Raw genomic sequence first — 23,221 nt, forward strand, 5'->3', positions numbered from 1 at the left:
AACTGTTTGGCAAATTCTGCGACATCAAAGCCGATCCCGATCCAGCCAAACTCCTTTTTTTACGACCCAGCCCACACAGTTCAAGCTTTAACTCTAGTGTGCACCAAGGACTGTAGTTCAATGGTTACAACAAGATCGGCCACTCGTGTGGTCGGCAATGACTCCACAAAAGTAATGGTCTTAAAACCAGGAAGCTTTGTTCCTCAAGCTAGTACTAGTGACGAGGATTCAGAAGACCCTGATATTGCTCCGCGCCACGTCAAAAAAAGGTCCAAGAAACGCACGGGTCACCGCGCCAAAAAGAAGTTGAAGCGCCGTGGACGACTCGACCTAATGCCCACCATGAACTTGGATATTCTATTTCATGTCAGGCTCAAGCCTACATATTTTTTGCGCAAGGCTCATTGTGAGCTCATACAGATACTCAGTTTTCTCTCTCCAATGGACCTTTTGAATCTATCCCGAACCAGCAAGGACTTCAGGAATTTATTGCTGCAACGATCATCCGCTTCTGTTTGGAAAACTGCCCGTCTTCAGGTTGATGACCTTCCCGATTGCCCTCAAGATATGAGTGAACCACAGTATGCAAATCTTGCTTTTTATCCTCATTGCCATGTGCGACGAGCTTTACCGAAAGTGCCGCAATCCTTGCTCACTGTTATGTATTACAGGATTGTGACAGAGTTGTCCGATCTGTTTTATGGCCACTTCGGGCACGATACTGTCCCAGATGCATCGGTGAAAAGTTGGTCATCTTGGTTCAGGCTTCTCAACCCTTTTGTTCACGCTGTGCATAGCACTCTTGATCAGTGGAGTACAGCAAGCCGCTTCCCATGGACGGTAAATTTCAATTCATATGACTTACCGCATGCCATTATATACGGAACGGGTGGGCCTACCTTGATTTGCATCACTGTCACATTCGTCTTCTTACGGTGTTGCAGGCAGACCCAAGCAGCTGTTCCTCAAGAAGGCACTTGATGAACTACGTGCCGAGCTCTCGAAGACGCCGGCAGACGAGATGGTAGCTTTACTGCGTGAGAAGCGAACAAATGCTGCTGAGGTCATGAAAGTAGGTCGTCGAACTAGTTTTACTTGGGTCATGCAATTACACCTTCATTCCAGCATGCAGAGCGATGTCAGCAGTGGTTAGAGTATGTCGCAAGTTCTCGTAAACTTGAACTTGACGCCATTAGACGTGCTCGTCAGGACGAGTACGTCAGCTACCCCTTTCTTGTATGCTCCAGCCTTGACCGATGCGCAAACATAGTATCGTGACTCGTCTCACTGAAGCAGGCTACAGGCCTGAGTTGGACTATGTCAATAAATTTTGGTTGGAAGACCATCTGGGGACATCGTTCAAGGAACCCAAACCTCTTAATCAAAAATGTGAGTATGTCGTCAAATTGTTAGAACTAGGTATACAGCTTCTTGCTACTAGCGTGGGATCGTATGCGCCCAGATTTGATTACAGCGCTTGATAAGGTCAGGATGCGTCGCATAGAAGATAAAGTCTACGGTCCTCGGCGCCAGATCCTGATGGACGAATACAAGAAGTACCTACAAGACCCCCCTCCCGCGGACGCAGCATTTGACCTGATGCCACATGCCGTCAATGTTGCAGAATTCGACCCCTTCAGAGTTATCATCACGTCACCTGAATCAGCCACAATTACCGCGACTTCATTCGTCTCTGCTTTCCAGCGACTCCCGGACTTCGTATCCTCCTGGAGAGCCAAAATCGATTGCGAATTTCTAGATCTGATCCGCTGTCCAGAAAGCCAGGGTGATGGTGGGAAACAGGAGGATGCGGATTGCCTGCAGTTGGCAACTGCTACATTTATTGTGGAATCTGGCAGTGATCGTCGTCTCCTGATGTATCCTGAAGTGCTCTCGTGGCCTGGATTTTTCGCCCCGGCACCTGTCACGCTGTTCGACGAGGTCTACCTTCTACAAGTCAAACAGTTCGAGTGCCGGATGTGGTCCGCCGTTAGACATCTTCCTCGGATTAGTGTTTTTGAGGGAACTGCAGCTGTCGTCCAGGCTGCCAGTCTTGACCCCAAGACTACGCGTCGAGAGCACATGGATGAACTGGATACTCGCTTTGCATGCGGAAAGTGTTCCACGCCGGGCAGCAAGGTAGTTATGACATGGGACATGGCGGTAAACGAAATTTACGCGAATTTTCGCGACCATGCTCATCGATTTGTAATAACAGGTGATGCACAGCTATCGCTTGCACAGAGATCTGCAACCTGAAGAGATCAAGTGGACAATGATAGAGGGGGAGGAGTTGGAAAATGTCAAGGATTATGAGAAAGAAGCCAAACCTCCTGTGAAGGCAGATGCTATCGTGTATTGCGCCTTGTGCCAGCATCATGTGCGCGATGCTCGGTCACTTACTTTCATTCAGAACCATCTGGCTGAGATGTGGGTATTTTCTTCATTGGAAGTAAATTCATGCTAAGACTGTCAGCAGTCATGGGATTCCCTCGGATAAGGCCGAACAAGGCACACACTACATTCCTGACCGCAATTCAACATCTGTGATTTCTATGGTTGTGGACAGCGACGGCAAGGTATCAAATCATACCGATCATCGCTTAGTTCCGTCATACTCCAGTGGTATAGAACTCCTTTACTGGAAGAGCCACCTGGTGTAGTATATTCCTATTCATCTCATATTCAACATGCATTTCTGAATATCTATTGTACAATATTATTACTGTGGGCATGGAGACAGACACCCCGTAGCACGTAGAGATCTATGTAAGAACTGTTGAAATCAATAAACTAATATCAAGTATCAAGGCAACTGATCCAACAATGATCAGTACATACTGCAACATCCATCTTCGGAAGTTAAATGACAGCCGGCGGCGACCAATTGTCATTGTCGTTACCTTGCCTATAGCTCTGAACAATGCTAGGATCCAAAGTATTTAGGGTCAGCTGACATCAGTGTACATACATACGGCATCCATATCAACGAGGCGAGCCATTCGTACAATAGTCCAGCGTAGATCCTCACTGATGGGCTTGCCTTTGGCCATGTCGAAGATAAAGAGTGATCATAAACGAGAGGCAAGCTCACACGATGAAAACCGCACTAAAAGCTCTTGATTTTTTTGCTGTGCCCTCGGGAGACAATAGATAATGAACAGTTGAATGACTGTTGGTGGAGAGGATTGGTTGTTCTTGCCGGAAAATTGTGCAAGGCAGAAAGTAACACCGCGTTTACGTAGAACTAGACAGTGTCAGTTGCTCCGTAATAGACTCGCTTTTCCAAAGAAAGTAACACCATGAAAACAACTGAATACCGAAGTAGCGGCCAAATTGCTCAAATTTTGTTGGCATGCGCTAGGCACCATAAAATAGATCAGCAAAGAATCATAGCATTTGGAGCGGTGATTGTTGAGAGATAATTGTTTGATTCTACGTATTCGAAAAGGCTGAAGAAGTGGCGTTTCGGCGGCTGTGCCAGCTGTTTGAAAACGGGATCTGAACACACTATACTTTGTCGCTACTTTCTTGTGAAGGCTTGCAACAACCGGAGTCACCACAGCAGCGCTGGGAAGCTGTATTGGGCTGCTGCATCATGATGACTCCGGGCATGACTTGTTTATCTGCCTTCCGTTCCTCTTGTCCACAACAACAGCTGCCATTGAATTTATCGTTGCTTGCCCACCTGATCATCTTGAAGCCCTCCCAACCAAAAAGCATAGCAATCACGATGGCAGTCGCGGAGTCGACCCACCACCCACCGCGCCAGGCACGGTATACGAGGGAGCCAATCAGCAGCGCACTGCTAAACTGTATGCACGACAAGGTACAAAGTGCCTCGCCATTCATCGTGCTGGAGTTCAGCGCCTTTGCAAGGTAGCGCTTCGGTACCCAGAACAAGAACATGATGAAGGCAGCACTCGCAGCGATGATGAGTGATGCGTTAGATGGACTAGGGTGGTCATGGGCGATGAGGGAGGCGATGGATGTACCTACGGCTGCTAGGGCAAGCATCGCGAGGAGAATCCCTATAGCCAAGGTTGCTATTCTCTCTATCCTGTTGTGTGTCGGCAAACGAAGATGGCAGAGGGGAAAACATGCAAACCTCAGGTCTTTGCTCATTCTGACTTCAGATCCATCGTCACCTTCTTCACCAGCTTTGAGTCCGTTCATAAATCTCCAAACCACGAGTGAGGCCGAGAGCACCTCGATTACCGATTGAATGCCAAAGAAGATGAGAGAGTGCGAGGACGATTCTGCACCAAAGAACACAGAGACGATGCCTTCTGCAATATTGTAGAATAGGCTGGCGATGCTGATGGCGATGGCACTTTTCTGCAGGAAGGGGCGTGAAACCATGGTGGTGTGAATATCAATGTATGATCGATCAGTTTGGTTGTTTTTATGATAACGATGGACTTGGAGCAAATATCGCTCCGGTGGCAAATATCGCTCTGGTGGCAAATAATATGCCTCATGCGGCAGCCGCCAGACTCGCGCTAGCTAAAAACGTGTCGTGTGCAGTCGGGCAGACAGCGGACCTCTTCCCGGACAGAGTGGAACGCTATGAGAATTCTCGCTAACACAGTGGGTGCAAATTTTTTTTTTTTTTTTTTTGGAAAAGCGATGTGTATTTGTAGCAACTGACTAAGTCTAGCTCTACAAGTACGCGCTATAGCAGTGTTCTAGGAACACCGTTCCGAGGAAAAATGCACTTACGCACCCCTACCATGTGGTGGGTGTGTGGGACTCTATGACTACCTGGGGGCCTAGAGGGCCTGGGTGGTTTGATACCCACTAAAACCTGGCCCAGTTTCTGTTATGGTTTGTATGTGTTGTGATTACGTCAGACCAGGTGGAGGTGACTAAGTTTTTGAATTTCTCTTTTCGTATGATCATTTTTGCGGTGGTTCTATCAGTTTGTAGTCTTTTGTTTATTATTGTTGACCATCGTTTGGTTATTGATTGCTCGGAGTGTTGTACTCTGTTTATCGTTCTGTCACATCTCAGACCCAGTGAAAATCGGTCCTAGCGATATCTATGGCAAACAACGACGATATAAAATATATGCCAGGAATATTGTAATAACTACGCAAATCGATAAATGTAAACAATATGTCAACAACGCTCGATCAATTATCAAATGGGTTTCAAATACACATTTGACAATGCGCTCAGTAAATGTTGAACATGTTGAAATTCTTTCAACTTTGACTTGACTTTGTTCAATATTTCAACGTTTGAACATTCTTGCGCATCAGCTGCGCACGCACCATCACTTCATGCAATGACGTCAATATGCAGCGGACCAATATTGGGACATTCCATCCCTACTCGCTTCATCTCAGCTTTCTTCTTCCCCTCCATCATCTTGTCTTCCTCTCAGCAAAACCTTGCCGTTGACCTCAACCATCCTGGCATCATCTGACACATAACTAATATTTGAAATCACCTACACCATACACTTTCTGTATCCGAGGGAGCAACGGACCAGTTGTCCCATCATTCCATCCGGCTAGGTACATCGACCCACAAATTGTCGCAAATTGCACTCGTGCGCGCAGCCACTGATCTCATGGCCACTAACAAGATAAGTATTAGGCTTTTTCATGGCTCAATCCATTTGCTGATCCCACCCACTCGACCATCGGCCGTTCTTGTGACAAGTAAGCGCTATTCGCGGTGCATATATGCACATATTTTGAATATTGTGAGTTATTTGGCATTGTCAGGTTCATTCACTGACTGTTTTACATCATCGCTAGCTCAATACCATTGTCCTGATGATCGACACATCCAGCGGCTTCAACAGATACACCGTTACAAGACAGTCAATTGGTGAGTTCCATTAAAAGCTACCTAATGTACTTTAACTGATATCTATTGCTGTAGAATGAGGCAGCTGCCATCATTGTAAGTACTGTCTACTTGCCTGGCAAGTATATTCTGACAATGATTTGTTTCGGTCAAGGACTCCCATGTGCCAGAAGCTAGTGGACTACGTCATCCTGATGCGCGGGTGGGGGTGCTATGGTATATAGAGTATTGTATTTGTAATTTTTCATAATACAATTATTTTTGGTCGATTTGCATTGATGAGCAAATATGCACAAGTCAATTGGGAGCTATGGGAATATACTAGAATCTATGGTACACAAACACAATCAATGATACAATATCTCGCTCAATGCGAGTCGCTAAAAATCGACTATAAGTCTCATTTTTCTCCGGAAATCGACATGAATATTGTCACAATATTTCTGTCGTTTTCCGGAGATATGGCTAGGACCGTTTCTCACTGGGTCTCAGAGCCCAGATCAGGTGGGCTGATTCGGACATTAGAATTCTTAGAAGTCTCGCTGATCCTTTTTGAATATTATTCCGGTGCTCTGCTGGGTTATCTTCGTTCTGTCCGTTTGTTGGGACTTTATTGATGTTTCCGCACCCCATTATGGTTCCTATTGTCATTTGGGGCCATTCTCCATGTTTCGTGGGCCAGAGGTCTCTCGCGAGGTTCCAAATCATGGTATGTGCGTTATTTGGGCAGTCTAGCATGATATGCTCAAGTGTTTCAATCTCAGCTTGGCAATGTGAGCATTTCGCTCAATGTTCGTAAGTGGGGATATTTGACCAGTATTCTCCTATTCGGTATGCACCGTGTATCACCTTGTATAGGAATTGTTGAATTTTGCGCGGTAGGTCCGTGTTTCTACATCCTTTCCATATCACTGCGTCTTCTTCTAGGTGACCAGTTAGGGTTTGTAACACATATCTCGTGATATCGAGGTTGTTTGTAGTCTGTCTTCTGGGTTTTGGTTTAATTTTTGTACGTATTCCTTTATACGCTTTTGCTTGTGTAATTAACGACAGTGCCACACCTTGTAGGTTGAATTCGTCTGGTATTGAGAGGTCAATCGCATCCTCGTTTGGTTTATTTGCTCCTTCATTTGCTAATCAGTCTGCTTGTTCATTGCTGTGATGTCCGTTGTGTCCTTTAACCCATATAAATGATGTTTGTGCTGACCTTTTTCTCAGGTGGTATGCAGTTGCTTTCATATATTCACTGTTTTCGACGTCAATCCATCCTCTGTTTTCCCACTCTGGTAGGTTTTTCGTTAGCCCTTCTATTGCGTATTTAGAGTCCATGACAAAAGTTATAGGGATATACGGTGCAGTTTGTTGTAGCGCTATCAGGATTGCTGCTATTTCCGCTATCTGATTCGATTGTCTCTTGCCTGGGATTTTGATGGCTCGGTTGTTTGGGTGGTTTTCACTGATCCATATTCCGCTTCCGCAACGTGCGTCCTTTTTCCCGTTATTGATGCATGAACCATCAGTGTATATTGTTAATTTTTCTTGTATTAGATTCATTCCTCTTATCGGTGTTTGTAGCCTGTGTGCCGGGGTGAGTGAGATGTGTTCAGGGTTTGTGAAAACTCTGAAGCCTTCGGAAATGTTAGATCTTATTGTGATTGACAGGTCAAAGAGTAATTCTCCTGTGCGGTGTTCGTGGGCTTGATTATTCTTTTCCTTTCTGTGGTGAGTTAAGGATAGGTCATCTTTCTTTGGTTTTGATTTCGTGTTGAATTTCGGGGCTAGCTTGCTCAGGATTTTGTTGGCTATTTGTGCACAGTAGTGGGGGTTTTTACATCCCTTATTTTTATCACGTTTGCAGTCGGAGCACACGCAGGTCTTTCTTGGGACGTGGAGCGGGTCTCCGCTAAAGCGTGTTAGCCTCTTTCTGCATTTTATCAGGTTTTTGACGTTTTGGACATTATGTGTCTCTTGTAGGCATTTATTTTTGGTTTTGTGGTACATGTTTTGTGGGGCACCTATGTTGTGCCAGGCTGGGAGTTGCTTCTTAATGTTTTTGGACATTTTGATCGGGGCGAAGACTATGTTGTGTTTTTTGGCGGTTTTTATTATTTTTTGTGCTTTGTTGGGTAGGGATTTTGAGTTATGTCCTCTGGTTGGAGGGTCCCAGCTTTGGAGAAAGGTATTATCAACTCTTTTTCCGTTGTTGACGTCTTTTGTTTTCAGGTTGTTTATTAATAGGTCCAATATGTAGGCCCATGTTGGTCTTGTTGGCAATATATTGAGGTACGATTTCACCCAGGTTATTTCAATAGCTTCGTTTCTTGACTTGATATCTAACAGGTTGATTCCTCTGGCTTCTCTTGGTTGGTATAGTTGTTCTAGATTTATAGGGGGGGATCGTGCGTCATTCCAGATGAAATTTCTAGTGGTTTTTACTAACACTGCCTCAATGTGTTTAGGCATTCCTTGCGTTTTTGCAAGGAATTGTGTCATACCACCAACTACCATTTGTATTATTAGCCTTTTGCCGTCTAGGTTTGGATGGCTCTTATTCCACGTTTTGAGTGCATTATTGATTTTATTCAGAATGGGCTCCCATGGTGTCGCATCATCTGTTTTGTTACCTATCCACACGCCCAGTGATCTTATGTGGTGACCATCCGGTGCAATTTTAATGTTATTCTCGAGTGGTTGGTTATGTTGATTTAGCTTTCTTGTAGATATAACACGTTGTAGGGATTCATTTCTGGCTGGGCTTGTAGAGACTGTTTTTACCTTACCTTATGTTGGCACTTTTGTAGCTTACATAATCAAGCAATCTTTTCACCAGTTACCAGTATGAGTCAGAGTCCTCAGTAGTTTTTATGATATTTCCTCTCCTCTGAGCCTTGAGCCTGGTCCAGAAACCCTTTAGGGTTGAATAGCAGCTAGGTTCTGCAAGACCCAACACATTGTTCAGACTCACCATCTGAATTGTTGTACCTTCAACGTTCTCGGTGCGTTTTTGATCCTATTGGTAGGATTTCCGTTTTTTCTAGGTTGAATTTCGCTCCAGAGGCTAGGCACCATTTCGATAGGATACTCTCAAGGTTGCTGTATTTATCATCTTTATTCAGGAATATTGTCGTGTCGTCGGCATATAAGTTCACTATTATTTTGTTCGTTATATTTGGGATGTTATATCCTTGTAAGTGTTCTGAGTTTCTCAATGTACAAGCTAAGGGTTCTATTGCTAGGTCGAAAAGCAGGCAGGATAATGGGTCACCCTGTCTAACTCCTCTCGTCACTTTGAAAGGTGAGCTCAACACTCCGTTTATTGCGACTTTTGTATAAGTGTTATTATACAGTGCTTTTATTGTTTTAACAAAAATTGGTGGGAGGTTGAATGATTCTAGCGTTTCTATAAGGTAATCATGGTTGATTCTATCGTAAGCTTTCTCCTGATCAAGTGCTATGAGGGCTCCGTCTTCCTCTGTTATATCTGCATATTCGATCATGACTTTCACCAAGCGTATTGGGTCAAAGATTGACATTTTTGGGATAAACCCGCTCTGGTCTGGGTGGACAAGGGTGTGTACTTCTTTCGCAAGTTGCATTGCTAATGCTTTTGTTAAGATTTTGTAATCGGTATTTAGGAGTGTGATAGGGCGATAGTTTTCTATCTCTGTTCGGTCTTTTTTCTTATATATTGGGCACATCCACCCGAGGGCGAATTCGGACTGTTCGTCAATACCGTGTGTTTGTATGTCGTTGATTATTATTGTTAGAGTCTTAATGACGTCGAAGCTTGGTTTTTCTTCTTGTTGATCTGATTTATGCTTTTGGTCTAGGCACTTCCAGATCTCATATGGGATTCCATCTAGCCCTGCAGCGCTTCCTGCTTTCGACGTGTATAGGGCAGCACATATTTGGTGTTCATTGAGAAGGTTATGTAAAGGTGAGTGTGGGTTATCTAGTTTTTGATGTTGCAGTATTTCTTGTTTTACTTGTTCTCTTGTTCTTTCTCTTATCTCTTCTGTTTCTAGGGATTGATTATTCTTCTGTAGGTCTTCATGGTATTTTCGTGCGATGTCGGCCATTTTGTCTGAGCGTGTAGCAAAACAGTTTGTGTTTGGTATCCTTAGTTTATGTATTACGTCCCGAGGTTTTTTGACGCTATTGATCTTTGACCAGTATTTACTTATGGTTTCCCCTTCTTTCGCCCATTTGGCTTGGGAGTGGAGTTGTAGGTTTTTATAGTGTTTTTTCTCCAGGTGGTTGATTTCACTTTCAAGCCAGGCTTTGTGGCGTCTGGTGAGCTCATTAGTGTCTATGTCGAGGTTTTCTAATGTAGACTTAAGGTCGTCCTCTAGTTTTTTGGTGCGTTGTCTTATTTTATTTAAGTGTTCTTTAGCCGTTTTTTGAGCTTCTTGGCGTAGTTGTGTTTTGAAGTCTTCCCATACCCTTTGTGGGTCCGAGTCTTCATCTCTGTGTTCGGTTTGTTCTAGTATTTTCCGCTGTGTTATTTTGCCGAGGTCACTCATTCTTTTTATCAGGTTTGGGTCGTTTATCAGTCCTATTGGCCAGGACCACCTTCCCCGTCCTATGAAAGGTGTGGTTGTTGGCGTGAATCATACGGAGACCATTCTGTGGTCCGTCAGTATTGCTGAGGTACAGGAGTCCCAGTCACATATGTTTTGATCGTGTCTGGGTGATACATATATTCGATCTAGTCTTGAATGTGAGTTCGTATTACTGTAAAATGTGAACAGTCTTTCTGACGGATGTGTTTCCCTCCATGTGTCTTGTAGATTTAGTTGGTTTCTCAACTCTCTCAGTGCGCTAATTGCATTTTCGTTATCTAGTTTCGCTGGGGCTCTGTCTAACAGGTCCTCAGTTAGGTTAAAGTCCCCTAACATAAAGTCTGGGGGCGGTAGGTTTTCCTCTTGCCATTTTTCGTTGATCTTCCCCCAGAATTCCGGGTGTTGTGATGTATTATTTGGGGCGTATATGTTCAATATGGTGAGGTTGTCGTTGTTGTGCCACTTGATTTTTAGTGCCATCGCTCTCCCTGGGATGAGCTCGAAAGTTTCAGCATTGTCAACATTTGTGAGTCCTCTATTTATTACGAAAGCGACTCCTGCTGAGGTTCCTGGGTGGGTAGGGTCTTTCGAGTTTATCATTCTCATTCTTCGCGAGAATAGGGTTTCTATTTGGGTCTCGTGTTCTTCGTTCAGGTGAGTTTCTTGTAGGCATAGTATTCCGATCTTCCTCTCTCTCATTATGTGTTGTATCACCGGCCATTTAGATATATTACTATGTCCCAGATGTTGGGATGCGCGCCCTTTAATGTTTAGAGTTGCAATATGAATATTTGCTCTTGATTTTTTCTTTTTGCGCGTGATGCCGCTTTGGTTAAGGTTTGCCTGGTTTGGCGTTTGTAGGGCTCCACCTCCTATCTCCCGTGTATTTTCATTGGGGGAGGATCCGGTGGTCTGGGTGCAAATATTTGCCTTCGCGCCTGAGGCCTGATCTGTGATCTGTCTTGTATACGATGTCCGTCGCCGCCAAACTTATTGCCGAGCCAGAGAAGCCAGCACACAAATAGTCAATAGAATGGGTACTTAAGTTCAGGCTGACATTCGAACATGTTTTGTTATTAAGACCCCTTTAAAGGATTGGATTTTTCTTGAAAACTTGAAGCCGTAGTTGTCGAGCGCGTTCCACAATTTACTGTATTGGCTCGGGAGGTCTCGACTTCCCAGGATAGATTGAATGCATCGAAGAACAGGTGATGGTTCGGGTTGTGGTGCAGACTCCGACAAGATCTCTACTGGCAATGGCCAACATGGAGAATGGAGCAGTACCATCATGACCATAGTATGGATATCGATATGTTTGACTGCCTGGGCCAGGCCTTAAGCTTAGTGTCTCAACCAATTTCGATTATGTTTCTCACGAGAGATTGTCTCCTGCGTTGACTGCCATTCACGCGATGAGGACTGCATCCGAGCATGCCATGCCCTTCGAGGAGGTAGGTGGTATAATCTGTCCGCAACTCGTATGTCATCCAATTGAATGCCATCAGACCACTGTGACGGTGTTATTACATACTATGTTCGACTGAAAGAACGTTCGTTTTGTGAATCTAGCGAAGTCGGAGCTCCGAGTTGGGATGCGCCAAGGATTACGTAATAGCAGGATGAAATTCGCCTGCTGCACAAGCTGCAAAGAACATTTTATTCTGGACATCTTACGATTCTTTCATTGTCCCCTCGTTCCCTGGCTCTGACCACTTACTTACTAGGTTCTAGTACAAACTCCATTTTTAGCTCTCTACTCGGCTTCAGGTGTACATGGGAAGCTCAAAGGAATCTTCAGAGGATCAAGATTTGGCAGAGTTGCGGCGCAATTTAGCCACCGGCAGCCAGAAAGATGCTGAAGATGCTAGCTCCGCTAGTGAGTTAATGCTATGCTTTGTGTTTAATGGTTGCTCATTCGTGCGGTGGTGTATAGTTCCTTCTGTAGTATGCTACTGTGTAGCATCCATCATGATGACAGTCGTGAACAAGGTCATAGACAACGTCCTCTTATTGTGTTCGGTTTCTGATAGCGTGATTTAGTTTGTAGTGTCCGGGAGTCAATTTAACATGACTTTTCTGCTGCTATCAATGCAGAGTATAGTCTGTGTTGCGTGCGTGATTGCAGCTAAGAAGTCGGGTATAATATCCTTTCGCGATTTCGACATGCAAGATGCCAAGGCGTGGTATCCCATCAGCTGTCTGCTGGTCAGTGTAATCTATACCGGCTCAAAAAGTCTGGTGAGTACTGCCGAATAAGACTCTTGATGTTGTACGTCATGCGCTAACAGCCTCACCGCAGCAATACCTCAGTATACCCGTTTATACCATTTTCAAGAATCTGACGATTATACTCATTGTGCGGTTATTATTCTTAGCCGCGAGCATATTGAGGCTAACGAAGAACTAGGCATACGGGGAAGTCCTCTGGTTCGGCGGACGAATTACAGCACTTACAATGGTCGCCTTCATTTTTATGGTGAGTGGCCTCGTAATTATTCGAATAGATAGGGTTCATGGGCTGATTTTATGACAGGTATTATCTTCTATATTGGCTGCGTTGACGGATGTCAGTAATGCCATAGATGGGACCGCGAACATTCCACCAGCGAGTGCCGCCATGGGAATTGGTTTAGACATGATGTCAAACATGGTTTCTAGACTGAATGCGGGGTACGTATGGATGTTTGTGAATTGTCTGATGAGCGCTGCCTACGTAAGACTCCCTCCCATGCCCTGGTGATGTCCCTGAGCTGAATGTTGACCGCGTTGCCTAGGTTCTTCTGATGCGCAAGCGCATAAAAGTCACTGGCTTTTCTGATTGGGATTCGATGTTCTATAATAACTTGTTATCAATTCCCGTCTTGGTTGTGTTTTCCATTGTTGTGGAGGATTGGGGCTCAGAGAACCTGGTTAGAAATTTGTACGTCGCTCAATCACCCAGCGAGATCACAAAAATAGTTACTGACGCTTGCCTGATCCAGCCCACTCGAGACACGCAACGTTCTTTTGTCCGCTATCGCATTTTCGGGTGCTGCGGCAGTTGGAATCTCATATTCTACGGCATGGTGTGTGCGCACTACGAGTAGTACCACCTATAGGTATGGATACAGGGCTTTCAGTACTCTCAGAATACTGCAGCTAATAATGACGACTATAGTATGGTCGGAGCCCTCAACAAACTCCCTGTTGCGGCTTCAGGTATGCTCTTCTTTGGTGATGTAGTAACAGTAGGATCGGTGTCGGCGATCGGAATGGGGTTCTTTGCAGGGATTGTATATGCGATAGCGAAGAACAACCAGAAGAAGATGGAGAGCCGGCCTCAAGCAACCACTATTATACCCCTGTCGAACAGGTAGACCGTCGGCAAGTGCCTTCATCATGTTTCTGTATATCCCCAGAATTTAGACGGAGTGCCGGTCGATGGAGTCACGTACGTCAGGGCTCATATTAGTGCGGTTTTTTGCGAGCTGTCGAATAAATGCCAACTTGATGACAGGCCGCAGTGATGGAGTTAAGAGTCGGAACGTGGGGTAGTATAAGCCACTTTAAGTCCGTACGTACTACGTTGGTCTGAGATAAATGTGTGCTAGCGAAACAAAGATACATGATGCTGTGGGGGATGCGGACGGATCACTGCGAATTATGGCATGATTACGGCCTCTCCTGATTTCATATGGTCCGATAGATGCTTTAGGCTAAGCGCCCGAGTGAAACTGGTGATAATCAAAATCCCTGGGGTTTGAACAGCTTTGTATCGTCTCTACCATCCCACCCATCCCTGACTCGCCCAAGCTCTTAAATATCCACCACTTTGCTTTAGCATTCATTTCACTTTCAACCAGTGACCATCATCATGGCTGCTTCGACTCAGTCACCGCTCCACCCCCCGAGGTTGGCACATACGTTCGTGGGGACGCCCAGCGCCCCCGGCACGCCAGTGCACTCTATTCAAACTATGAGAAGGAAATCCGCTGGTCATAGTGGTCCTCTCACCAAGATTCTCGTCGCTAATCGTGGTGTGCGCTTTGATCTGTCGATCTAGCATCTTCTGTCGCTTAGATCTTTCATTTACAGGAAATCGCTATCCGAGTCTTTCGTACCGCTCATGAGCTCGCTATGCACACCGTCGCGATCTACTCGTTTGAGGATCGTCTCTCGGCTCATCGCCAGAAGGTATTTGAACGATACGATATCTAATCTATCGAATGTCGCTCATCAGATACCAATCAGGCCGATGAAGCATATCAAGTCGGCAGGGGGTTGACTCCCGTTGGAGCATACCTTGCCCAAGAAGATATCATCCGCATCGCTCTTGAACATGGGGTTGATATGATTCACCCCGGGTATGCTCCCTGAATATCTCCACTATATTTGGCTGATGGTTGTCTAGGTACGGTTTCTTATCAGAAAATGCTACATTCGCTCGCAAAGTCGAGCAGGCCGGGATTGCATTTGTCGGACCATCGCCCGAGGTTATCGATGGTCTTGGCGACAAGACAAAAGCGCGTACACTTGGTGGGTGATAGTGCGTCGAGAATCGATTCGTATATGCTAACTGAATTTGTCCATAAAGCTATGAAGGTCGGTGTTCCAGTTGTTCCCGGAACACCTGGCCCGGTTGACTCGTACACGGATGGCGATGCATTCATCAAAGAATACGGTTTCCCAGGTCCGTCGATGTTCTCCTTTTCGCTTTCCTTCTGATGCCATTTTGCCGCATGTAGTTATTATTAAGGCTGCTATGGGTGGTGGCGGCCGCGGAATGCGTGTTGTTCGCGAGCAATCGGACTTCAAAGACGCGTTCCAGCGTGCCGTATCCGAAGCTAAATCAGCATTCGGAGATGGTACTGTCTTTATCGAGCGCTTCCTTGAGCGCCCACGTCACATCGAAGTCCAAATTCTTGCCGATGGTGTTGGCAATACGATTCATTTGTTTGAGCGTGATTGTTCCGTCCAGAGACGTCACCAAAAAGTTGTCGAGGTCGCACCGGCAACCCACCTCCCCGAGGAAGTGCGTCAGGCCATTTTGTCGGACGCGATTAAGCTCGCGAAGAGTGTCGGATACAGGAATGCTGGAACCGCGGAGTTCCTTGTCGATCAGATGGGAAGGCACTACTTCATTGAGATTAATCCCCGTATTCAAGTCGAACACACCATCACTGGTACGATTTCCAGATATGAATTAGTGTGTCTCTAGCATCACTTACTCGGAATGCAGAGGAGATTACGGGTATCGACATTGTTGCGGCCCAGATCCAAATTGCTGCTGGTGCTACCCTACCTCAGCTTGGTCTGACTCAGGAGGCCATCACTCGTCGCGGGTTTGCGATCCAGTGCCGTGTTACTACGGAGGATGCGGCTATTGGTTTCCAGCCCGATACTGGTAAAATCGAGGTGTACCGCAGTGCTGGTGGAAATGGTGTTCGTCTCGACGCGTCCTCTGGCTTTGCAGGTGCACAGATCACGGTATGTATCCAATCGTATCCTACGTTCGGAGTCATTCTGAATCTATTTCCCCCGACAGCCCCATTATGACAGTCTGTTGGTGAAATGCACTGTAAGTGGCACAACCTACGAAGTTGCCCGCAGAAAGATGTTGCGTGCCTTGGTCGAGTTCCGTATTCGCGGTGTCAAGGTAATTTACCTTTTAGTGTTCATATGGAAATGTGTCTGACAATGCCGATAGACAAACATTCCCTTCTTGTTCCGTCTCCTCACCCACGATGTCTTCATTGGTGGCAAGACATGGACTACTGTAAGTCCATTATTCAGATGCAAGGACCATAAGACACACCTTTGAACATTTGTATTACATCAGTTCATCGATGACACCCCTGAGCTCTTCAAGCTGGTGCAGAGCCAGAACCGTGCACAGAAACTCCTTGCATACCTTGGTGACCTTGCAGTCAATGGAAGTTCCATCAAAGGTCAGACCGGCGAGCCAGGCCTTAAGGATGAGGTCGTCGTTCCCAAATTTGAGAGCCGTGACGGTCCGGATGGCACACCCCTTGACACTACATTCCCTTGTGAGGTTGGATGGCGCAACATTATCGTTGAGAAAGGACCCGAAGCTTTCGCGAAGGCCGTCCGCGAATACCCTGGAACGCTCATCATGGACACCACTTGGCGTGATGCCCATCAATCGTTGCTCGCTACTCGCCTTAGGACAATCGACATGGTCAACATCGCCACTGAGACCAGTTATGCTCTCTCAAACGCATTCAGTTTGGAGATGTGGGGTGGCGCCACCTTCGATGTCGCCATGCGCTTCTTGTATGAAGATCCTTGGGAACGTCTGGTACGCGATTTGTGGTGTGTTGGAAGAGCTTGCACTGACGTTTAAATAGCGTACCCTGCGTAAGCTGGTACCCAACATTCCCTTCCAGGCTCTCGTTCGTGGAGCCAACGGTGTCGGATACACAAGCTACCCGTGCGTGCTTTCTCATTCCCGCCTAATGTCCGGCTGATTTCGCATAGCGACAATGCGATCTATGACTTCTCGAAAAAGGCGGTTGAGAATGGTCTTGATATCTTCCGAGTGTTCGACTCACTGAACTACTTTGGTGAGAGTGATACCTTTACCGCATAGTCTTGAATGCTGACGGATTCCCATAGAGAACGTAAGACGAAGTGAACCAAATTCTCATGAGACTTGTACTCACTTTCATTTTAGATGAGGCTCGGTATCGATGCCGCCAAAAAGGCAGGAGGTGTCGTTGAGGCTGTTGTCTGCTACAGCGGTGACGTTGCAAGCCCGAAGGAGACCAAATACACATTAAAATACTACCTTGACTTCATTGACCAGCTAGTGGAAGAGGGAATCCACATCCTTGGTGTCAAGGACATGGCTGGTTTGTTGAAGCCTGAAGCTGCGAAATTGTACATCAACCAACACTTTTTTGTCTGACTTGCAAACACTAACACATTTGTAGGCTTATCGGCGCGATCAGGGAGAAGTACCCTGACATTCCAATCCACGTTCACTCCCATGACACGGCTGGAATCGCAACAGCTAGCATGCTCGCGGCCGCCGCGGCTGGTGCTGATGTCGTTGATGTTGCCATTGATAGTAAGTTGCTGACATCTGCAAATGACGAGCCAGATGTTCAACAATTCCGATAGGTATGTCTGGTCTGACATCGCAGCCCTCAATGGGAGCCGTATGCATGGCCCTTGAGCAAACGCGATTAGGGACGGGCATCCGCTACGCCGACATCCAAGCGCTAAACTTGTACTGGAGCCAGGTTCGCATGCTCTACAGTTGCTTCGAAGCCAATGTCCGGGCCTCGGATTCAAGTGTCTTTGATCACGAAATGCCAGGAGGTCAATATACGAATCTCATGGTGAGCGTGGTGTTCGGAATGTATTTAGATTCGGTGGCTGATCGACCCTATAGTTCCAAGCGTCACAATTGGGCCTCGGCACACAGTGGACCCGTGAGTGTCTTCTTTACCAGTAACTTACGTTTTCTGACCTTCGAATCCCAGAAATCAAGCAGAAATACATCGAGGCCAACGAACTGGTAAGTTTGTCTGCGCGTCATTTCCCACTCCATCTGAATCATTCCCTTCAGTGTGGCAATATCATCAAGGCATGCGATTACCTGTTTAACTCCGTGCAAATTTTAACAGAACTATTAGGTTACGCCCTCGTCCAAAGTAGTTGGCGATTTCGCGCAATGGATGACGTCAAACTCGTTTTCCAAACAGGATGTTATTCAACGTGCAGACCAGCTTGACTTCCCCTCTTCTGTTGTTGAGTTCTTCCAGGGTTATCTTGGACAACCTGTGGGAGGTTTCCCTGAGCCACTTCGTTCGAATATCATCAGAAACAAGCCAAGAATCGATGGGCGTCCTGGTGCGACTATGCAACCCTTGGACTTCAAGAAGATCAAGTCAGAGCTCCGCAGCAAATTTGGCAAGCATATCACGGATGCAGATGTTACCTCATATGTCATGTACCCCAAAGTATGTCGTGCCTTGCACTCCCGCGATGCATATTCTGAAGTCATGTTAACTCCGTCAGGTCTTCGAAGAATACCAGGGTTTCCTTGAGAAATACGGAGATCTCAGGTAAACCTCATGATGCCGTGTGATGTTCAAAGATGGACTTATCCTTACCCCAGCGTTCTTCCCACGCGGTACTTCTTGGGGCGACCGGCTACTGGAGAGGAGATGCACATCTCGATCGAAAAAGGAAAGACTCTGATTATCCGCCTGATGGCCGTTGGGCCTGTTGTGGAAGGACGTGCCCAACGTGACGTCTGGTTCGAAGTTAACGGCGAGGTCGATAACAATAGTATGACATGCGAAGATTTTGCTGACATTTCCCCTGTGCCGCAGGTTCGGGCTGTGTCTGTCGAGGACAAGAATTCCGCAGTAGAAACAGTCTCGCGGGAGAAGGCGACTTCTGACCCTGGATCAGTGGGTGCACCCATGTCAGGTGTCGTAGTTGAGGTCAGAGTGAAGGAGGGCCACGAGATTAAGAAGGGCGACCCTCTCTGCGGTAAGGATGATCGGCGTTCTTTGATGTTCTATCTGACGTGAGCTTTTTTTTTGTCCAGTACTGAGTGCGATGAAGGTATGTGTGAAATGCTTTGAAGATGACGACCTGCTGACGCTTGGTTCACCACAGATGGAGTCTGCTGTTACTGCACCTGTTTCTGGACATATTAAACGCGTGGTCGTCAATGAAGGCAAGCCTCATTCGTTTTTCCGGAGCGCGGAGTTAGTCTAACAAATCTGTATAGGTGACTCCATCAATCAGGGCGACTTGACAGTGGAAATCGTCCACTAAAGCAAGGATCTTCTGGAGCATATGTACGCGAACTGTTGTCACGATTAGTTGTATCATAGTCCATGGAACGCATATCACACTATTACCGAGGGAATCAATGGCGTTCCTGACAATTATGTTTCCAAACGTTAAGAGTACCACAGGGACGCGCAGCAGACGAAACAAATTGTCCGAATAGGAAAGAAAACGTTCACGGGAACCAACGTGTTTGTCATTAGGTGGCAATAAGTGTCGACACAAAACTTAAATGTTTCATCATATCAGCATGCAGCTCCCGAACAACATCCTATACAAACAAGAATCAACTGACAGCCCGGCACGTTGCAGTTTAGCGAGTCAAACTGACCTGCGCAGTCTGAATTTCTGTGACCAGGTCAACTCCAGTTCCCGCCCAAACCAAGATTCGATCAGGATCCTTATCCTGTGTTGCCCTATTGAAATTCTCTCGAACTATTTTGATGTCGACGCCGTCTTCTACGTCTTTCACTGTCTTGTTATAAATGGCACGACCGTCAACGCCTTCCGGCCATTCCAGAGTTCCTCTGGCGTGATCAAATGCCGTCGTACGCACCGTGGCATTGCCACTGGCCTTAACGAGTATGTTCTTCTGCACCTCATTATAGAAACTCTCTTCTGTCATCAAGAATCTCGTGCCGAGCACCGCGCCAGAGACTCCAAGCGTAAGCAAAGAAGCAACATGGCCACCCGTTGACAATCCTCCGGCTGCTAGAAGTGGCGGGCCCTCTTTGGGCAACACTGCCAAGATAGAGGGCACCAGCGTGAGAAGCGGCGGAGCGGCGCTATACCCATGGCCACCAGATTCAGATCCTGCGACGTTGACCATGAGAGGAAAGTTCAAACCAAGCTTAAGGAGGTAGGGGAAAAACCTTGAGCTACTAAAACGTCGACTTTCCAGTCTTGGATGGCGATGAGAGCCTCTTTTACTGAGGAAACTTGTACAAATATCAGAGTTTTGTGTCCCCGTCCGGAGCTCGCATCATAAGAGCGAATGTAGTCGACCCATCGACCTATATTGTTCCCGAAGGCGAGCCAGATGGCCTGAACCCTGTTCAAAAGGGAAACGTCGAGCAATCCAACGCCAGCGGGATCTTTGTCCAGTTGCCAAGCCAGATATCCGACGCCGATTGGAAGGGGATCTGCATCGGATAGGAGAAGCCGCGCGCGTGCTAAGGATAGCTCCTCCTGAATCCGAGAAGAGGTCAAGTATCCTTTGGATGATGATCTATTTAGCAAGTTGTTCGTAAAAGGTGCGACGGACTCCACCTGCTCCGATAAATCCAAATGCTCCGGCACCGGATGCCTGAGCTGCCAGTGCGCCACCGCTAGCCCCTGCCATGGGCGCAGCTACTATAGGAATGGGTATGTCTTGTGAGGGCCCTGAGATGTGTCATTTCATGATGAGGAACAGGTGAACACACCCATCAGGACGGTAAAATCATTACGAATTCTTGACATATCGACGACAGTCGGAGGAATGAGATGCTATATCCATATATACCTTGCGATTTTATATGTTAGAATAGACACTGTCGGACGACTTTACCGACGCTTTGATCGGTCAGGCTGACAAACGACCGGTGACTTACAAATGCTCAAACACAAGTCTGTCAGCGTGATCCTCAAGCTTCGACCGTGAGCTTGGCAATCTTATGAACAGAGACCGCATGGAATGCAAACTGTGAGCTAGTACCAATTGAATCGTCGGCGCAACACAGCTGTCAACCTGATTTGTTTGGCATTATTTGTCACAGTGGCCCGCCAACTCTATCTCGTTTCTTGTCATCGTCTGCATCTACAGCCCATCGACCATCATGGTAAGTCCTGATCAGAACTTGCAGGTATGTTATCTGATGATTGTACCTCAGCCCCCGCCAAAATCCAAAGGAGGAAAAATGCTAGGCCTCATCAATTGGAGGCTCAAAGTGACCATCAATGACGGACGCGCGCTGACAGGTCAGATGCTCGCATTCGATAGGCATATGAACCTTGTCCTAGCGGACTGTGAAGAGTTCAGACGCGTTCGGCCCAAGAAAAAAGCCGGAGAAAGCGAGGCACCTGCTGAGCAGGAGATGAAGCGCACCTTGGGTCTCGTGATTTTGCGAGGGGAGACGGTCGTCAGCTTAAGCGTCGAGGGGCCTCCGCCAGTTGTAGACGAGGATAAAAAGAATGCGGTACGTCATGGTCTGCTAATTTTTCGGTTAGAATCTTATGTGTGTGTTGTATTCAGCTGCCTGTTGGTCCTGGTCGTGGAATGCCTGCCGGTCGAGGAATGGGAATGATGCCTCCTAGTATGTTGATTGATATACGACGAAAATATGCCGCTTATTATGTGTTTAGTGGGTATGCCTCCAGTGGGTCGCGCTCCGATTCCCTTTGCCCCACCAGGCATGCCAGGTGCCCCTCCTGGCTTCCGTCCTCCTGGCTTCCCTCCAGGTGGATCATTCCCCCCTCCGCCAGGCTTTGGTGGACCCCCTCCCCCTGGGTATTATGCTTTATTTTATTTTAGTGCATTGCTAATTTCAATTTATTTGCAGCTTCCAACCACCTCCCCAGTAAAGCCATTGCTGCTCGTTGTTGTTTGATCATATTTGTTGTGCGCGGATCAGGGCAAGTAGTTTTGCCAAAATGTTCGTACGTTTGCAACATGTACCTTCGAGACCTCTTAACTCCGAAAGGTTTGTTGTTGTACTTTTTCACTGACAAACCGACAGCACCGTCTCATATCGGTTGCCGGAAGGAGTCTTATCATATTGCCGGTTGTAGAATGTACAAATTCTGAGAGTTCTCTTTGTAAAGCTGAGTTGCTCTCTAACAACAAATAATGAACTTCTGGAAGGGTGTCTGACTATCATTGGAAATTGGATCCTATTAGTGGGCTCGTATTCTTAGTGCGACCATCTATAGGGGAGACTAAGTATGGGCACCTTCGACTGGGTTAATATTGGTTGGTGTATACAAGTATTCATCTACTTGGATACCATAGACGCTCCTTATCGTCTGCAATTTCCGAATTCGCGCTGTTGGTCCTCCTGACTTGGACTAGTAGCTGTGGTCTACTACTTCTTCCCCTGAGTGCCTTGCCATGAACATCGTCAGTCCAACTTCTTTGTTCCCCACCGTCCCCGAGATTAGCCCGAGCCTCCAGTGCTTCACATTGTATGGCGGCCGAAGGCCGTGGAAGAGTAGATCCTTGATGATCCTTCTATCAGCGCTGTACCGTTTGCGAGTACCAATACACATGTTCATAAGTAGTAGTGCACAGCACCACAAGGCCTTCTATTGCTATATACGAGTGTCGCTGGTATACAAAGTTACACCTCTACCCCGCCTCCACATCTCGTGGTCAGCCCTGGACTTCGAACATTAGTTTGTAATGCGGCCTCCGAGCCACCATGATGCAGATCATGTCCTTTGTATCAGCGCCACTTCCGGGGCCGGTCGAAGTACTAGGCAAAAACACGACATCTTCTTCTTTTGTCTGATTGATTGCTTATCGCCCTCTCGCCTTGAGCGATACTTCATTACCATCGTTGGCCTGGTTCTTTGTCGTATCTCATACTCCAGGCGGGAGCTTTATCTCGCTGAGCTGTCCGTCAAGTCTCACGTGTGTTTTGGATCAATGATCGTTCCTTTCCGCAATCCACGCGCGTATGACCTACCGTTTCAATTCGTTCATTCGGATCTGGCCATGTTCGCGATGCCAAATGTCGACTTTTCAAGCTACCCAGCCATCCGCAACTAGATACCTGCGGCTGATAGACAAAGCATCGTGACCTACGAAAGTCGCAACGGCAGGTAACGCCCCCGGCCCGTTTGAAGCTGCCGACCGACTTCTTGTTCCGCTGCTATTCGCTCTACCGCAATCATCAACTTTGTTGGCGTTATCAATCACGACCCCAAGAACGTTAACTAACACTCTTCCCAGTTCATCCCAATGTGGACTAGTTCGACGACTGCGGAAGTTCTTGGAAATACGCACCTGACTTGGTAACCCCCTTGCCAAGTACCACAAAAGTCCAAAT

General features: G+C 46.7%; 6 protein-coding genes across 6 annotated transcripts; 4 read left to right on the forward strand and 2 right to left on the reverse strand.

Annotated features, from left to right (window-relative positions):
* Positions 1–44: 44 nt before the first annotated feature.
* On the forward strand, positions 45–2,894 carry F5891DRAFT_208737 (uncharacterized protein). The gene is made up of 10 exons (XM_041370906.1): positions 45–366; positions 421–615; positions 672–745; positions 798–889; positions 945–1,072; positions 1,126–1,214; positions 1,271–1,389; positions 1,463–2,163; positions 2,219–2,430; positions 2,480–2,894. The coding sequence occupies exons 1-10, from the start codon at positions 121–123 to the stop codon at positions 2,661–2,663; spliced, it is 2,040 nt and encodes a 679-aa protein (XP_041233243.1). The 5' UTR covers positions 45–120; the 3' UTR covers positions 2,664–2,894.
* A 616-nt stretch (positions 2,895–3,510) lies between these two features.
* F5891DRAFT_974338 (uncharacterized protein) lies at positions 3,511–4,362 on the reverse strand (the record flags this gene model as incomplete). The annotated part of the gene is made up of 2 exons (XM_041376449.1): positions 3,511–4,060; positions 4,109–4,362. 2 exons carry the CDS (start codon positions 4,360–4,362, stop codon positions 3,511–3,513), a joined length of 804 nt encoding a protein of 267 aa, XP_041233244.1.
* A 7,399-nt stretch (positions 4,363–11,761) lies between these two features.
* Positions 11,762–14,054, forward strand: F5891DRAFT_996443 (uncharacterized protein). Its single transcript, XM_041378376.1, has 10 exons — positions 11,762–11,833; positions 11,888–12,258; positions 12,316–12,371; positions 12,423–12,620; positions 12,682–12,738; positions 12,790–12,858; positions 12,916–13,095; positions 13,157–13,302; positions 13,364–13,480; positions 13,540–14,054. Exons 2-10 carry the CDS (start codon positions 12,156–12,158, stop codon positions 13,736–13,738), a joined length of 1,125 nt encoding a protein of 374 aa, XP_041233245.1. The 5' UTR covers positions 11,762–11,833; positions 11,888–12,155; the 3' UTR covers positions 13,739–14,054.
* Positions 14,046–19,315, forward strand: F5891DRAFT_996446 (carbamoyl-phosphate synthase L chain, ATP binding domain-containing protein). Its single transcript, XM_041378377.1, has 26 exons — positions 14,046–14,400; positions 14,457–14,555; positions 14,613–14,725; positions 14,773–14,897; positions 14,956–15,051; positions 15,107–15,544; positions 15,601–15,848; positions 15,907–16,017; positions 16,069–16,137; positions 16,201–16,680; positions 16,730–16,812; positions 16,860–16,945; positions 16,998–17,002; positions 17,056–17,261; positions 17,315–17,451; positions 17,505–17,725; positions 17,779–17,818; positions 17,870–17,904; positions 17,956–17,973; positions 18,023–18,349; positions 18,408–18,454; positions 18,508–18,667; positions 18,725–18,887; positions 18,946–18,962; positions 19,017–19,077; positions 19,132–19,315. The coding sequence occupies exons 1-26, from the start codon at positions 14,236–14,238 to the stop codon at positions 19,176–19,178; spliced, it is 3,597 nt and encodes a 1,198-aa protein (XP_041233246.1). The 5' UTR covers positions 14,046–14,235; the 3' UTR covers positions 19,179–19,315.
* F5891DRAFT_208948 (2-nitropropane dioxygenase) lies at positions 19,105–20,876 on the reverse strand. The gene is made up of 6 exons (XM_041370907.1): positions 20,786–20,876; positions 20,618–20,697; positions 20,463–20,564; positions 20,066–20,407; positions 19,525–20,006; positions 19,105–19,464 (listed from the first exon to the last, which is right to left on the reverse strand). The coding sequence occupies exons 2-6, from the start codon at positions 20,652–20,654 to the stop codon at positions 19,393–19,395; spliced, it is 1,035 nt and encodes a 344-aa protein (XP_041233247.1). The 5' UTR covers positions 20,655–20,697; positions 20,786–20,876; the 3' UTR covers positions 19,105–19,392.
* A 173-nt stretch (positions 20,877–21,049) lies between these two features.
* F5891DRAFT_939256 (uncharacterized protein) lies at positions 21,050–21,781 on the forward strand (the record flags this gene model as incomplete). Its single annotated transcript, XM_041374218.1, has 3 exons — positions 21,050–21,370; positions 21,427–21,487; positions 21,537–21,781. The coding sequence occupies 3 exons, from the start codon at positions 21,050–21,052 to the stop codon at positions 21,779–21,781; spliced, it is 627 nt and encodes a 208-aa protein (XP_041233248.1).
* Between the last annotated feature and the right edge of the window lie 1,440 nt (positions 21,782–23,221).

Source organism: Suillus fuscotomentosus (genome assembly GCF_016647785.1).
Source record: "Suillus fuscotomentosus strain FC203 chromosome Unknown F5891scaffold_2, whole genome shotgun sequence".
In the NCBI taxonomy this organism is placed as follows: Eukaryota; Fungi; Basidiomycota; class Agaricomycetes; order Boletales; family Suillaceae; genus Suillus; species Suillus fuscotomentosus.

Bases quoted from the DNA above. Each gene is read 5' to 3' on its own strand.
- F5891DRAFT_208948 (XM_041370907.1), bottom strand. From the start codon at position 20,654: ATGTCAAGAATTCGTAATGATTTTACCGTCCTGATGG. The intron at 20,565-20,617 runs GTGTGTTCACCT...GGCCCTCACAAG, and splicing joins TGATTTTACCGTCCTGATGG to ACATACCCATTCCTATAGTA. The intron at 19,465-19,524 runs GTCAGTTTGACT...TTGTTTGTATAG, and splicing joins CAGAAATTCAGACTGCGCAG to GATGTTGTTCGGGAGCTGCA.
- F5891DRAFT_996446 (XM_041378377.1), top strand. From the start codon at position 14,236: ATGGCTGCTTCGACTCAGTCACCGCTCCACCCCCCGAGGTTGGCACAT. The intron at 14,556-14,612 runs GTATTTGAACGA...GATACCAATCAG, and splicing joins TCTCGGCTCATCGCCAGAAG to GCCGATGAAGCATATCAAGT. The intron at 17,262-17,314 runs GTACATCAACCA...ACACATTTGTAG, and splicing joins AAGCCTGAAGCTGCGAAATT to GCTTATCGGCGCGATCAGGG.
- F5891DRAFT_996443 (XM_041378376.1), top strand. From the start codon at position 12,156: ATGGGAAGCTCAAAGGAATCTTCAGAGGATCAAGATTTGGCAGAGTTG. The intron at 12,621-12,681 runs GTGAGTACTGCC...GCCTCACCGCAG, and splicing joins ATACCGGCTCAAAAAGTCTG to CAATACCTCAGTATACCCGT. The intron at 13,096-13,156 runs GTAAGACTCCCT...CGCGTTGCCTAG, and splicing joins GTCTGATGAGCGCTGCCTAC to GTTCTTCTGATGCGCAAGCG.
- F5891DRAFT_208737 (XM_041370906.1), top strand. From the start codon at position 121: ATGGTTACAACAAGATCGGCCACTCGTGTGGTCGGCAATGACTCCACA. The intron at 367-420 runs GTCAGGCTCAAG...GAGCTCATACAG, and splicing joins ACTTGGATATTCTATTTCAT to ATACTCAGTTTTCTCTCTCC. The intron at 1,215-1,270 runs GTACGTCAGCTA...GCGCAAACATAG, and splicing joins AGACGTGCTCGTCAGGACGA to TATCGTGACTCGTCTCACTG.